Here is a 14,309-nt window from a genome sequence, read left to right as displayed (position 1 = left end):
GTGTGTCTCCACGGACTGGAAGCCAGCATGTTTCTGCTTTGTCTTGTTAGCTCAGGGCTTATGAGGCATGGACTTCTGCATTGCCCTGTCTGTACAGGGAGCTTGCTTTTTCTCTGCTTGCTTGTTTCCATTTTTGGTACCTTCATTTAGGAGAAAACAGTGGAATTGGGACATGGGTGGGAACAGCCCTTGTTGCCAGGACTGGTGCCCCGAGAAGGTAAAGGAGCCGCAGCTCCTCTCCACGCCAGCAGAGCTCACTAGAAAAGGGGAGGCCTGCCCAGGACTGAGGAATCGGGGCCTGAGCCCTCCCCTCACGCCCCCAGAGCATGACGCTAGGATGATGCCGTGCATCTGGGAGTTCTGGTGCAACGGGAACGTTCTCCAAAGAGTGGTTCCTGTGGATTGAGCAGACAGCCCGAGTGGGGGCTGCACGGGGCTGGCACTGAGGAATCGGGGCCTGAGCCCTCCCCTCACGCCCCCAGAGCATGACGCTAGGATGATGCTGTGCATCTGGGAGTTCTGGTGCAACGGGAACGTTCTCCAAAGAGTGGTTCCTGTGGATTGAGCAGACAGCCCGAGTGGGGGCTGCGCGGGGCTGGTCCCGGGGCAGGGGAGCGGGCGCCTGCCCTGCAGAGCTCAGGCCAGGAGCACGTTCAGCTCGGCAGAGACGGCGCGTCATCCTCCTGCTTCTGCACTTTCCAAATTCCAGTTAATAAGCAGCCAGCACAGTGTCTGGAGCATAATAGACAGTTGGCTTCCTAAAGAGAATGAAGGAGGCCCTTTCAGGGTGAGGGAAACGTGCCCGTCTGGCGTGTGGGCCCCACGGCCGTCAGGCGCAGCCGTCTTTGGTCACTCATTTGAATCCTGGCAATTAGCTGTGGCGCTAATGGTCTGCTCTCTGCTTTGTGTTGCTCCTGTTATCTCCAGGTCTTAAAGTTCTTGGCAGACGTATTAACTTTCACTTCCCATTTTACAGATTTGTAAACTAAGGATCAGCGAGGTTATGTGATTTTTCCCAGAGTCAGGGCGGGCAAGGCCTTCACTGAGGTGAGACACACGCCTCGTAACAGCTTGTTATTTGGGACTTCCCATCAGTAAAATGGGAGTCATAATTGGGCCCTGGCTTCCAGACGGTTCCCATAAAATGTTGTGCAATCTGAAGATGAAATTGTAAAGTGAGCGTGAGATATTCTTTCCAAAAGCACCTAGACTCAAAAGAAGCCCGGAGTACAAAGCGGCTGTTTTAGTCACCGGCTGACGTCTCTGTAGACAGGAGCGTGCAGTGGACATGCAATGTCCCATTTGAGTTTTATTGCTACATGACACATAAACTTAAACTTCACACGGTGCTCCTAAGAGGCCCTCAACAGCCACGAAAGTGAAGGGAGATCGTTCACACGGTCCTGCGTGGCTGCCAGGGTGCTGTCCTCATGGCCGGGTGACAGTGGCTCCTGTCTTCAGTGCAGAGTGGGTGGTGAGGTCAGACTTCAGTACACCCACGCCACTGCTCTTTGTCTTAGCCCGTTCCTTCCAACGGGGTCCAGCAGGGTCTCAACCACCCTGGAGATCCCAGGGCTGGGTGAAGGCTGCCCTTGGTGGTCTCATTGGTGGAGGGAACCATCTCAACCCCACCCTTTCTCCCTTTTCTCCATAGCACCGGTGGCACTGGAGGGTGGTCAGCCAAGGGCTGCGAGCTCCTGTCCAGGAACCGGACCCACGCCACCTGCCGGTGCACCCACACGACCAGCTTTGCGGTGCTCATGGACGTCTCCCGGCGCGAGGTGGGCACCTCCCACGGCCACCCTGCCCACCTGGCAAGTGTGCCTGGGGATTCGTTCTTTGGGAAATTGGAAATTTAGCCTACCTTCATACCTCTGCCCCTCCACATTCTGTGTGTTTCCTTCTAAGCACTTTGAAGAAACCAAATCAACTGATCAAAAGTACATTCCAGGAGTATTCACCAGAATCTGTTAGGATTTCCATAACAAAACCCCATTAGAAGGGTTTTCCCAGAGCTCAGGGTTGTACACTGAAACTTCATAATGGCTGACCCTAACCTCAGATGCAGAGAAGCTCCTGGAATACGCGCCTCGCTGCAGAGTGAGGTTCTCAGCTGTCCATTGGAGATGCTGTTTCTACACCCACTTTGCACTGTAAGGAGGAAAAGACTCTGGCATGTCCCATGGGATTATCTCCCTTCGGTGCCACATGCTGGCCCCAAAGGACAGAGAGGCTGGGTCGGGAGCACCCCCAGTGACGGGGCAGCTGATGTTTAACCTCTGGCATCCTAAGCAGCCTGGGAATGTGAGCCAGCCATTGCGGTCCTGCAGATGGATCAGCTGGTGGGGCCCCATGCATGGCGGGCCAGAGTGCCTGTCCCAGCCTCCCGTCATCGAGACAGGAAGGTGGCTGAGGCCAGCCTGGGGACTCTGGTGTCTGGGTACCAGAACCAGAGGCCTGGGGTGGCCTTGCCTGTTGCCTCCTCTCCAGGGTGGGATATGGCCCAGGAGCCCAGGCCACTGTCCTTTCCCAGGGCTTTCTGGTGTGAAGTGGCCCAACTTTCTGTCAAATTCTTGGGAGGGAGAGTCAGTGTTGTGACATGCTCATCAGGTGGCAGGCCTGGGGGAGGATGTGCCTTTCTGTGTTGTGTGCAGGTAGAGCCCCCTGTGCTCTCGGCCTATCCCTGGCCCCCTCCCGTGGGCAGGTGGCCCTTTTAAGCAGGTGGACCAGGTCTCCACCTGGAGGGTTAACTATTAGTGGTCTTTGTCCATATAGGGGTGGGATTTGGAGTCAGTTCGTGCCCAGGAAATGGGCAGTGCCAGGTGCCGACATCTGGACTGTGGAAGCTGAAACTGAGCAGAAGAAATGAAACTGGGGTCAGAGTCCAAGGCCCCCCTGCCCTGGAGGTACCTCAAAGCCAGAGGCCTCTGTACCGCCCCAGCCAGTGCTGAGGGAGCGGTTCCTTGCCCAGGGTCAGGAGCACTCAGCCTCCCCTGCCCAACCCGGTCCTGGCTTCCAGGGCTCCTCTGCGCAGCCTACAGCGCACAATTCCACGTCCCAAGCAGCACCTTCTGGAAGTTACTAGAGAACCTGAACTGTTGTTCTCCAGATGCTGAAACTTCCCAGGGCACTGGGTCCCAACAGTGTGTCATAGATTGCAAAAGCACAGGAAACACAACAGTCTGAATGTACTTACAAGTGGACTGTACTCTTGAAAATAGCTAAGACGGTACATTCTGTGCTATGTATATTTTGCCACGATTTTTTAAAAAGGACATGTTTAGGGCCGAGCCCGTGGCGCACTCAGGAGAGTGCGGCGCTGGGAGTGCAGCAGCGCTCCTGCCGCGGGTTCGGATCCTATATAGGGATGACCGGTGCGCTCACAGTGCTCACTGGCTGAGCGCGGTGCGGCCGGTCTCAAAAAGGACAAAAAAAAAAAAAGGACATGTTTACTGCCCTTGAGAAATTTGCAGTAAGGATCCAAAAATTAAAAAAATAAAGTCTACTGTAACATGAGCTGTTATAGAGCCATGAGCAGCTGACACAGGGAGTTGATTCTCGTGATAATCACAGAAAGCTTCATAGCAAGGAATAAAATGGGTGCACAGGCAGACAGTGCTGCCAAAACGCAAGTTATGCATGTGAAGTCCCATGCTTGTCCCAAACAGTTGGAGCATAAAGTCCCCTGTGTAGCTGTGTGACTTCTGGCAAGTTATTTAACCCCTTTAAGCTTTACTTTTCTCATCTAAGGTGAGGATAATATTAGTACTTTCCTCGGGGTTTTGATCTAAGGATTGTATGAAATAATGCACGTGGCAGATTTATCAGAATCCCTGCCACGTCGTACATGCTCGGTAAAAGGTATTACCCATGTTGTATTATTACAAATTACCCATTTTCTTTGTGAAGAGGGAGTCACATTTCAGCCGAAAGAATAAATGTATAATACCAGGGTTCGGATCCTATATAGGGATGGCCGGTGCACTCACAGTGCTCACTGGCTGAGCATGGTGCGGCCGGTCTCAAAAAGGACAAAAAAAAAAAAAGGACATGTTTACTGCCCTTGAGAAATTTGCAGTAAGGATCCAAAAATTAAAAAAATAAAGTCTACTGTAACATGAGCTGTTATAGAGCCATGAGCAGCTGACACAGGGAGTTGATTCTCGTGATAATCACAGAAAGCTTCATAGCAAGGAATAAAATGGGTGCACAGGCAGACAGTGCTGCCAAAACGCAAGTTATGCATGTGAAGTCCCATGCTTGTCCCAAACAGTTGGAGCATAAAGTCCCCTGTGTAGCTGTGTGACTTCTGGCAAGTTATTTAACCCCTTTAAGCTTTACTTTTCTCATCTAAGGTGAGGATAATATTAGTACTTTCCTCGGGGTTTTGATCTAAGGATTGTATGAAATAATGCACGTGGCAGATTTATCAGAATCCCTGCCACGTCGTACATGCTCGGTAAAAGGTATTACCCATGTTGTATTATTACAAATTACCCATTTTCTTTGTGAAGAGGGAGTCACATTTCAGCCGAAAGAATAAATGTATAATACCATTAAACAAAACAAAACCCGGGAGGTGTTGCATTAACTGAGAGTCTATTTGGAAGGTCTCTCCCAGCTCAGAATTTTGGGTAGACAAAGTCAGCGTCTCCTGACAGCAGGATTTATGTGCCAGTGGTTTGGTTTGGTTTGTTTTCATTTTTTTTAATGTGGCAAAATACACGTCACACACAGTCTGCCGTCCAAGCACAGAGCTCAGCGGCATTCAGTCCCTTCCCGCGTCCATGCCCCTCCGGAGCTCGTCACGCTCCCAGGCCTTTCACTTGCTTCTCGTCCTCATTTTGTGCCACCCTGAGAACACGTCACATCACGCTGGTTCCTGCCGTCTTTGATCGTGTCATCATAATCACTTGTCTTAATTCTGCAAAAACCCTGTCAGAGCCACAGCCCTTACATTCTCCTGCCTTTACCCGACCCACCCACAGCACGGGGAGGTCCTGCCCCTGAAGATTGTCACCTACGCCGCCGTGTCCTTGTCCCTGGCAGCCCTGCTGGTGGCCTTCGTCCTCCTTGCCCTCATCCGGACGCTGCGTTCCAACCTGCACAGCATCCACAAGAACCTCATCGGGGCCCTCTTCTTCTCCCAGCTGATCTTCGTGGTCGGGATCAACCAGACGGAAAACCCGGTGAGGCCCCGCCGCGCGCTCTGCCCTGGCCCGCGGCTGCCATGCGCGCGCCGTCCCGTGGGCGCACGTGCTGTCCTGTGGGCACGCGCTGCCACGTGGGTCTGCTCTCTCAGGCTTTCAGCGAGGCTGGCGTGGTGGCAGATTCTTACTCACCTCTTTAAGGCATGGGGTGGGGGGCGGTCTCTGCTGGTTGAGTTTGGCGGGTGCAGCAGGGACTCCTGTGGGAGGTCCCAGGCAGGACCCTCCTTCCATTTGCGCTGAGTCTTATCCTCCTGACATGGACGCTGGTGATCTCATAAGAAATCACAGTCCTTTGTCAAATCCCAGAGTCCTGCAAGCTGTGGTTGGCTTTTTGGTGACACGTGTTATGGGCGAGCGCTGGTGGTGGCAGGGTCTCCGCCCTGTCACACTCACTCCGTTCACTGTCAGAGCCCCTGGGCTTCCCCAGGGAGGGAGAGAGAAGTCCAGAACAGGCCCAGCACTGGATGAGGGGTTTCTGGTGGATGTAGAGGGTGGAAGGTGAGAAAGGAGCTTCTGAAGGAGAGTAACTGGTGGAGAAAGAGAGGAGGAGAGAAGAAAAGCCACTTGCACTCGATCCAACTAACTGCAGGGCACGTGTGAGCTCATGGGGTGCCACGGGGCCGCCTGGGGGTTGTGGGAGCTCATGAGTATCCAGCCACCTGTGTAAAGCCAGTGAGTTTTTTCTGGACAGTGACGATCAGGCCACCTTTTCCTAGGCTCTGAAACCCCTGAGCACTTCAATTCAGGGAGAGACAGGCACAGCTTACAAATCGCCGAAGCAGGTATGAGCCACCTGGCAGCCAGCGTCCTCCTCTGTGCCCAGGAGTTGTTGCCATTCAGGAAGGTCAGCCTTTTAGGGTGAAATATGGTCTCTCAAACTGAGCCCTCCCACGTTAATGGCATAATAGCCACAGTGTCACTGTGTTGAGGTCGTGCCCAAGACTGCAGTAAGCACTTCAAGTGCACTGAAACTGACCAGGGTCATGATCACAACCGCTGCCACCTGTGCTTTGCAGAACCCTTTAAGGAACTTGTCCGTGGTGGTGTGGCAGTTGGTGGGAGGGGATCACAGCAGGCTTCCGGGCTGAGGCGCACGCAGCTCGCCCCCTCGCCTCATCAGGCAAGGCTTTTTTATTCTTAACGGGCTCTTTCTGAAGTTGTTTAGGCAGAGCTGACCCAGATTCGGTCCTCAGCTGCTGAAGAAGACATGGGCTTTGGGTGTATTTAACCCTTTACCTGCAGTAAAGGATATACATTTGAGACTCAATGGATATGCATTGGATGAGCGCCTACTGGGTGTCTGGGGCTGGAGACACTGCAGGCGATGGAGCACGGTGTACAGGTCCCCTCCGTCCTGGAGCTGGTTATTCCAAATCTGAACATCCCTGAGAGGACGTGCCCCATGCTCTGGAGGTGCACCGCAGATGGCCAGCCTAGGTGGGGAGCCTGCAGAGACTGCACTGGACAGTGACTCTTCAGCCAAGATGAACAGCTGAGGAGATATCTGCCAGGTAGCGGTTTCTGGGCAGGGAAGTGCAGAGACTGGAAAACATCCAGGGTAGCAGGGTCTGGGCAAAGAAGAGAGGTGCACCACCTGCAGCTGGGTTGGAAGCCAGCGAGGCACACCTGTCTGTGCTGGCAAGTTCAGTCCACGTACATGGGCACTGGGCTCCGACAGAGGCAAGTGAGTTCATCTTGCCTGTGAAATAAAGACAGGGATTGTCCAGTAGATACAAAGCCAACCCGTGTGACACTTATGAGAGGCACAAAGATTGAGAGTAGTGAAAAAGGACATGATAGAAAAACATCAAGCTGAATAAAGCTAGAGGATAAAGACAGGGATTGTCCAGTAGATACAAAGCCAACCCGTGTGACACTTATGAGAGGCACAGAGATTGAGAGTAGTGAAAAAGGACATGATAGAAAAACATCAAGCTGAGTAAAGCTAGAGACCTATATAATCATCAAACTAACTTGTCTTGAGGATTAACAGCGATATTTGGGATAGAGAAGGTGGCTGTAGAATGCTGAAGTGGTCCATTGAGATGGGAGATATATAAACTTTCTAAATTTGTATGAACCTGGTAAAATGAAATCAAAATATGCCTGTAGAAGACACAACTTGATTTCAAAAATTTAAAGGAAATTGGTGAGATTCACAGTGAAAAAGTTTTAATGAAAATATTCCATGTCAGAACTTGGAGGGTGTAATTAAAGCAGAACTTAGAGGTAAATTTATATCATATATGCTGATGTTCAAAAAAAGAAGAAAGGCTGAAAATCAGTGAGCTAAGCGGTGTAACTTGAGTTTTAGAAAAAGCACAGTAAACGCCAGAGAAAGTAGAAGGAAAGAGATAATGAACAGCAGAAGTCGATGAAATAGAAAATAAAGATACAAGAGGAGATTAAAAAAAAAAAGCCATAAGTTGTTTTTTGAAAGGGCAAATCTCCAGTGAGGCTGATGAAGGGGAACAAAAAGAATAAAAGCACAAATAACGAATATTGGGGATAAAAAAAAAAGGGAAGACACTTATACTGTGAACAGTTTTATGCTGGTACCTTTAAAACTTAGAGAAAGCAGATATATTAGAAAAATGCAACTCATTTGTCAAAACTGATTTAAGATATAGAAAGTCTAAATAGTCCTGTAACCGTTTAAAGAATTTACATCCATTTTGTATTTTAAAAAATCATGCCCAGGTTGGCTTTATCTTAGGAATGCAAGGTGACTTAAGATTATAAAAAATCCATAAATGTCATTCACCTCACTAATACATTTAAGGAAGAAATATGATTTTCCTCAATGTAGGAAAAGTTTTTGAATTTCACACCTATTTATAATTAGAAAGAAATGACCTAGAAGAGGGGAGCTCCTTAACCTAATAAAGGCATCTGCAGAAAACCTGCCGTTGACATAAGCAATAGTGGGAAAATACGAGCAGCATTTCCTCTAGTGCCAGGACCCCGCTCCTGCAGCCCGTCCATCCCTGTGCTGACGGCCTCGCCAGCGCAATGAGTGAGAAAATCGCATTGAAGGCGTGGAGATCGGGAGGGAAGAGGCAGAACCATCACTGATTATGAGATGATGTAGGGGTTGTGGTGGCTGTCACAGAAAAATCTAAGACTTGGGCCGGCCCGGTGGCGCACTGCTACAGTGCGCCGCTTGGGAGTGTGGCGGCGCTACCGCCGAGGGTTCGGATCCCACATATAGACCGGTTCCCGCTCACTGGCTGAGCGAGGGGTGGGCGCAGCACCGAGGGTTGCGATCCCATTTCCGGTCCTGGTCCAGTATGGGCGCGACACTGAGGGTTGCGATCCATTGCCGGTCACGAGAAAAGACAAAAAGGAAAAAAAAAAGAAAAATCTAAGACTTTACAGCCATGCTGAAAATCAGGTGGAGAGTTTGGCAAGGTAGCTGGCTATTGGAAACCTAATGTATGTGAAACTGAGTCAGGTCAAGGTGGAGCCCAAGAGGGGGCATGGGATGGGTACTATGGGAGGGAGGCATGGGCCGGTGGCTGGGGACACGTCCGCGATGCCGGGTGGAGAGGAGAGCACAGTGCCCGGGTGGGGGCTGCAGCCCTGGGCATTCCCAGCTGGTTACCAGGGATGATGTTGCTTGTTCGTACACAGGGTTTTCAAAGCAAAAGGGTCCCAGCATGCCTGGGGCTTGCTCACAGGAAGGGCCGCCTTGTGGTGGCCATGCCAGCTCTGTTCTGCGCAGATGCCATGCCTGGGCTGCACACGCTTTGTCCCCTTCCCACCTCCCGGGTGCCGGCAGGCGGGGCACGGCTCCTCACCGGCAAGGGAAGCCGGGCTTGGCGAGGTGGGAGACGGCGAGGCCGCGGTGGGAGCCCGGGTCTCTGGTGCTGCTGCTGTGCGAGCCCCGCGGGACTTGGCACTGCGTGGTCCAACTGCCCGGAGGTCAGAGCTGCGGGCCACCTGCCCCGTGCGACTGCCTTCTCGAGACCTGTGACAGGTCGCTACTTGTGTGTGCGATTTCATGTCCCGCCACTAAATAGTGACTATAAACCCCCTAGAGAGACGTGAGACCAGCTGATCACCACACGCGCAATTGTAGTGACCCCAGCAAGTTACAGGGGTGTTTGGGGTCGGTGGGCCAAACAGCGCTGCTGCCATCTGCTGTTGACACAGCTGTCATTTCTTCATTCCTCACACAAGGACGTATTGGTTTTCATTGTGTTAAATCTACCAAAGACCCAGATTCAAGAAGACCTCCCACCCCTGCCCTCACTGGCAGGTGGGGAGCTGGGCCTGGTTAGGGAAGGGCTCATTGGGGCCACCCAGTGGAAGGGGTCCAGGATCAGGGGCAGGGGACGGATCAGGGAACAGGTCATCGGGAACCTGGGGGCCACACCAGGAGCTCCATCTTCTCTTTGTAGGCAGCGTTTTAGAAAGTTAAAGCTGGCAGTGGGTGGACAGTAGGTGGGAGGGCGGGGAGGGTCAGCCAAGCAGCCGGGAGGGGGGTTCCCGGGTTTGGAAGGCAGAGGCAGGCCCAGAACCGAGTCCAGGGCAGCAGGCATGGGGAGGAGGACCAGTCGGGACCATCCAGGCACAGAGGGAACACGAAGGAGGAATCGGGGTGACCCTAAGGTCCCCAGAAGGGGGAATAAGTGGTTGAGAATGTGGCTAATTGAGATGAAAACCCAGGCGAAGTGGTAGCATGAGGTAAGGATGGACGCACCCACGAGGGGACCGAGGGAGGCGCAGAGCTGGAGCGTGGCGAGGCCTCCTCCCACGCCAGGGGAGAGGCTGAGTCGGTGGGAATGGACAGGCCTGGGACAGGACGCAGAACCAAGAGACAAGGTGGAATCATCGGGCTGCTGCTCAGGGCCACCTGCGGACTTGAGCCCTTCCTCCTTGTTTACTGCACGCAGAGGGACCCTCTGGGAGGGAGGGACCACAGGCAGACCTTGAGCAGGTTCCACGAGTGAACGTAGTGGCTTCTCAGCAGTGACACGTGGCGCCCCACTCCTGGCCATACGATAGATTCCAAGCATTTGTTAGACGCGAGTCCAAATGTCCTCGCTGCCATTAGGTGCACCCACCCCGAGGCCGGGCGCTGGGCTGGCGGGGGCCCCGCGTGGGGGCTGTAGCAGTGTCTCCGCACCCATGGCCGGGCGCACCTTCACCTGCATGCTCCGTCTTATCCGTGCACCAGGCAGGCAAAGGCTCCTGGTGGGAAGCTGCAGGATCCATTGCAGGACCTTCAAGTGTGCTTTTGAGTGGTCCGAATAGAGGGGAACGTAGGGTCGACGGAAGCCGCTGCCTGCAACTCAGCACCCCGTGTGAAGTGCCGGGGGCCCCTCGCTTCGAGCGCTGACTCACGCCTGGAGCGGAGCGGGCACAAAGAAGAGGGGAAGCCGGTGCGCAGAGGTCGGGGGCTTGGCATGGTGCCTGGTATTTATGGGCTTTTCTGTAAACTCACAATCCTGTCTCTGGGCGAGGCTTTTCGTCTCCCAGAACACTGACAGGCTGAGATGATTTATTAGGCATGAGTGTTTTGTCTTTGTTCTGTTTCTGGAAAAGGTGTGCATTGAGTGCAGAATTCTGTGCATGTGCGACCCCACTAGAGCGAAGAAGTCGTATTTCTAGCACTTTCTTTTTTCCAAAGGTGGTTTTGTGGGTTTACTTTTCACACTATTTAAGGCAACGAGCCAACCAACCGTCTCACCTTCCTTTTCCTGAGCCAACCGTGATTTCCACTCAGGAAACCGCAGTGTGTGGTGTGGGGTTCAGCCCCAGGCTCGCCCCTCCAAGCCCGTTTCCTGGTTTCCTGACCAGGTCCAATGTCTGAGGCAATAGCACGTCCCCAGTCGTGACGCAGGATGGTTTCTCCTTCAGCTTTGGTTCTTATACTGTATTTGACAAATGTTAGTGCTAAAATGGCTTCCTCCCACACCCCTGGGTTTTATTTCTGGAGAGCACGTGGCCCATCAAGGTTGACATTGTAGCAGGTAGCACCTGACACCTGTGCTCTGTTGCGCTCCCCTGGGGGTGCACTGACCTGGTGCCTGAGCAGAGTGGCGTCCTGCATGTGACGAGGTGACGGCCCTCCTTCTCCTATCCTCTGTGTCTGTCGGGGCCATCCCCTTGGGGAAGACACTGAGACCCTGGGAAGCTGATGGGACAGCTGTGGACGATTGGACAGCAAGTGGAAGGGGGCGGGGCTGCCATGGGGCTGTGTCTATAGGTGGGGCCAACTGTGGGGTGGCCGGGGTGGGGCTTACCTGTGTGGGTGTGGCCAGGGGTGGTGCCAGCCATGGGGGTGGCCGGGGTGGAGCTTACCTGTGTGGGTGTGGCCAGGGGTGGTGCCAGCCGTGGGGGTGACCAGGGTGGGGCTTACCTGTGTGGGTGTGGCCAAGGGAGGGGTCAGCTGTGGGTTTGGCCAAAGGCAGGGTTTGGCTGTGGCGGTAGCTGGGGTGGTGCCCAGCTGGGGGGCCAGCGCCTTTCTCTTTCCTCTCCACTCAGCGTTCCCATCCCCTACCGAGTGGCCCAGCTTCTTGAGACCTGCGAGGTCAGCTTGCCACCATCTCCCAGCTGGCCAGCCTTGGGGGCATTGGCTGGAACAGCCCCTCCCAGAGACTAATGTGAAACTGCTCTGGGCCACACCTTCAAGTCCTGTCCAGGAGCATGTGGGATGTGATCCCGCAGTGTCCCCAGCGCCTCCCTGCCTCCTTCCTCCCATTCTGACCCCTCCTTCTGTGTCCAGGCACACAGGGCTGGCTCACCCAACTAGCCCAGCTGCTCCAAGGCCCCGAGGGACCACCTGCTGCCCTGTAGCTGCCCCATGGACGTTGATTTTCTCTTCCCGGCACTGGGCCACTGGCCAGACACACAGCCCTGCTGGGGGCTGTGCACAGCTGGGGACAGACACGTAGAACACTCCCATCCTTGTTCTTCCTTTGGTGGAAAATGTAAGGCTCCATTAAACCAACGCAGGCACAAGGAGCTTGTTCTTATTCGGCACTGAGGTCACTGCGTGATGCTGCTCCCTCCCTCTGGCTGCACCCACTGGGTGTGAAGACCTGTGTGGGGTCAGCGGCCATGGGTGCAGGCCACTGTCACAGCCGGGGGCCCTCAGCCTGAGCAGGCCCTCCATAGCATTTTATTTTTTTTTAAGATGACCGGCAAGGGGATCTTAGCCCTTGACTTGGTGTTGTCAGCACCATGCTCTTCCAAGTGAGCCAACCGGCCATCCCTATATAGGGATCCGAACCCGTGGCCTTGGTGTTATCAGGACCACACTCTCCCAAGTGAGCCTCAGGCCAGCCCTCATAGCATTTTTAACTTTAAATTAAATGCTAACATTTAAAGATTTGGAGCCATCATAGAAATCCAGATTTCCAGCTCTCCCCAAAAAACCACATGCTCTGCCCACCCCTCGTCCCTGAGCTGTGCTCTCTCCTGGCAGTGATCCGGGCTGAGGAGGGAGGCCCCACACCCCTGTCCCCTGTTCCACACTGGGAGCCTGAGACGCTGTGATCATTGACGCTCGGCTGCTACTGGGTGAATCACATGGGAAGAACAGGCAGCTCGATTTCCTGCTGCAGACACCAGACCTTCACATTGGCGGAGTGGCCCGATTTGGTTGCTCCCCTCCCCCGTGCCCGTTTGGCCTCGGCCCCTGCAGGGCCCTCGCTGAGCCCCATCCTTTTCCACGCAGTTCCTGTGCACGGTGGTTGCCATCCTCCTGCACTACGTCTACATGAGCACCTTCGCCTGGACGCTCGTGGAGAGCCTGCACGTCTACCGCATGCTGACCGAAGTGCGCAACATCGACGCGGGGCCCGTGAGGTTCTACTACGTCGTGGGCTGGGGCATCCCGGCCATTGTCACAGGTGAGGACGTGCAGTCCTTGTCACAGGTGAGGGCCTCCTGGGTGGCCGGGAGGAAAACACAGATTTCTAACCAAGCACTGCTCCGCGGGACATCCACGTGTCCCAGGTGCAGGCGGGAGAGCTGTCTGCTTACTTTCTCATCCATGTCCTGCTCTGATGCTTGTCCAGCCCCTAGCAGAGGTGGCCCCAGCCCTGCACACTCATGTGCACAAGTGCTCAGTGCCCATCCAGGCGGCGTGTCTCCCGTTAGGTGTGAGCTCCTTGAGTGCTGGGTCCAGGTCTATTCAGGGTTCTTTCTGCAGTACCAGATAAAAGCTCCATACTGCCCACTGGGTGGATGGACGGACAGATGAGCGGGTGGATGGGTGGACGGGCGGGCAGGCAGATGGGTGGGTGGGTGGATGGATGGATCAATGGATGGGCAGGTGAATGAATGAGTGAGTGAATCAATGAACAGAACAACTTCCTCAGCATATTTCTCACTGAATGTCAGGGTCAAGTTTGCTTCCTCTTGAGAAAGATCTGCACTTCTGTTCATAAAAGGAAGATCTGAACCCCCTTCTCCTTGGTAGCCCCTGGGTGCCAGGGGTCTGGACACAAAGTGTGAGGCCAGAGGCATCCACAGCAGTCGGTGACTGGTCTCCCCCCAGCCTCCCAGCCCTCTCTGCTCCCACCTGGACAGCTTCCTGGCCCAGGCCATCTGGACTGTTCTGATGCGACTTACCTCCCTCTGCTCGGAGGGACCCTGAGGGACTATTTTCGCTTCCATCCAGAGCCACTGGGGGGCGGGGGGGCAGGGGGGCCCCCTCCCCGGCAGCCGCCGCCTCCTGGCTTGACAGAGGCGCTGTCTTTGCCCAGGTCAGGTGTCAGTGGCAGGTGGGTGTTGAGAAAGCCACATGAGAGTAGCCGTGTGGCTGCCCCATGAGGAAGCCATCCTGGTGCCTCACAGAAGACGCCTCCCCCACCACCTCTGTCACGTTACACGTGTGAAATGTCACTGCCTCTTACAGGGGCTTTGGAACTAAATCCAGATCACATTTCTAACTTCAGAAACAGGTTTTTTTTGGTTTTTGGTTTCTGTTTTTAAACACTTAAGTCTCTTGCACAAGATCTTAGGATGATTCTCAAGGAAGCTCAGGCTGAGATGAGGGCGTTGGCCGGTGGCAGCCGCCTCGTTGGTCTGTCTGGGGCAGAGCTGACAGCCCTCGTCGCAGTGTCGGCCGGGGCAGCTGTCCCA

At 54.1% G+C, this 14,309-nt stretch overlaps 1 protein-coding gene across 1 annotated transcript in view; it reads left to right on the top strand.

Annotated features, from left to right (window-relative positions):
* CELSR1 (cadherin, EGF LAG seven-pass G-type receptor 1) overlaps positions 1–14,309 on the top strand; it is a gene marked incomplete at its 5' end in the record, with an annotated part of 33,922 nt that overhangs the window by 11,198 nt on the left and 8,415 nt on the right. Inside the window, 3 exons of the mRNA XM_008593897.1 lie at positions 1,655–1,781; positions 4,989–5,189; positions 12,898–13,072. Coding sequence (XP_008592119.1) covers positions 1,655–1,781; positions 4,989–5,189; positions 12,898–13,072 — 503 coding nt within the window. The remainder of the gene's footprint in view (positions 1–1,654; positions 1,782–4,988; positions 5,190–12,897; positions 13,073–14,309) is intronic.

The sequence above is a fragment of the Galeopterus variegatus genome, unplaced genomic scaffold (genome assembly GCF_000696425.1).
Source record: "Galeopterus variegatus unplaced genomic scaffold, G_variegatus-3.0.2 Scaffold9838, whole genome shotgun sequence".
In the NCBI taxonomy this organism is placed as follows: domain Eukaryota; kingdom Metazoa; phylum Chordata; class Mammalia; order Dermoptera; family Cynocephalidae; genus Galeopterus; species Galeopterus variegatus.
Note: the sequence above shows the minus strand (reverse complement) of the source record. Positions and strands in the feature narration are given on the sequence as shown.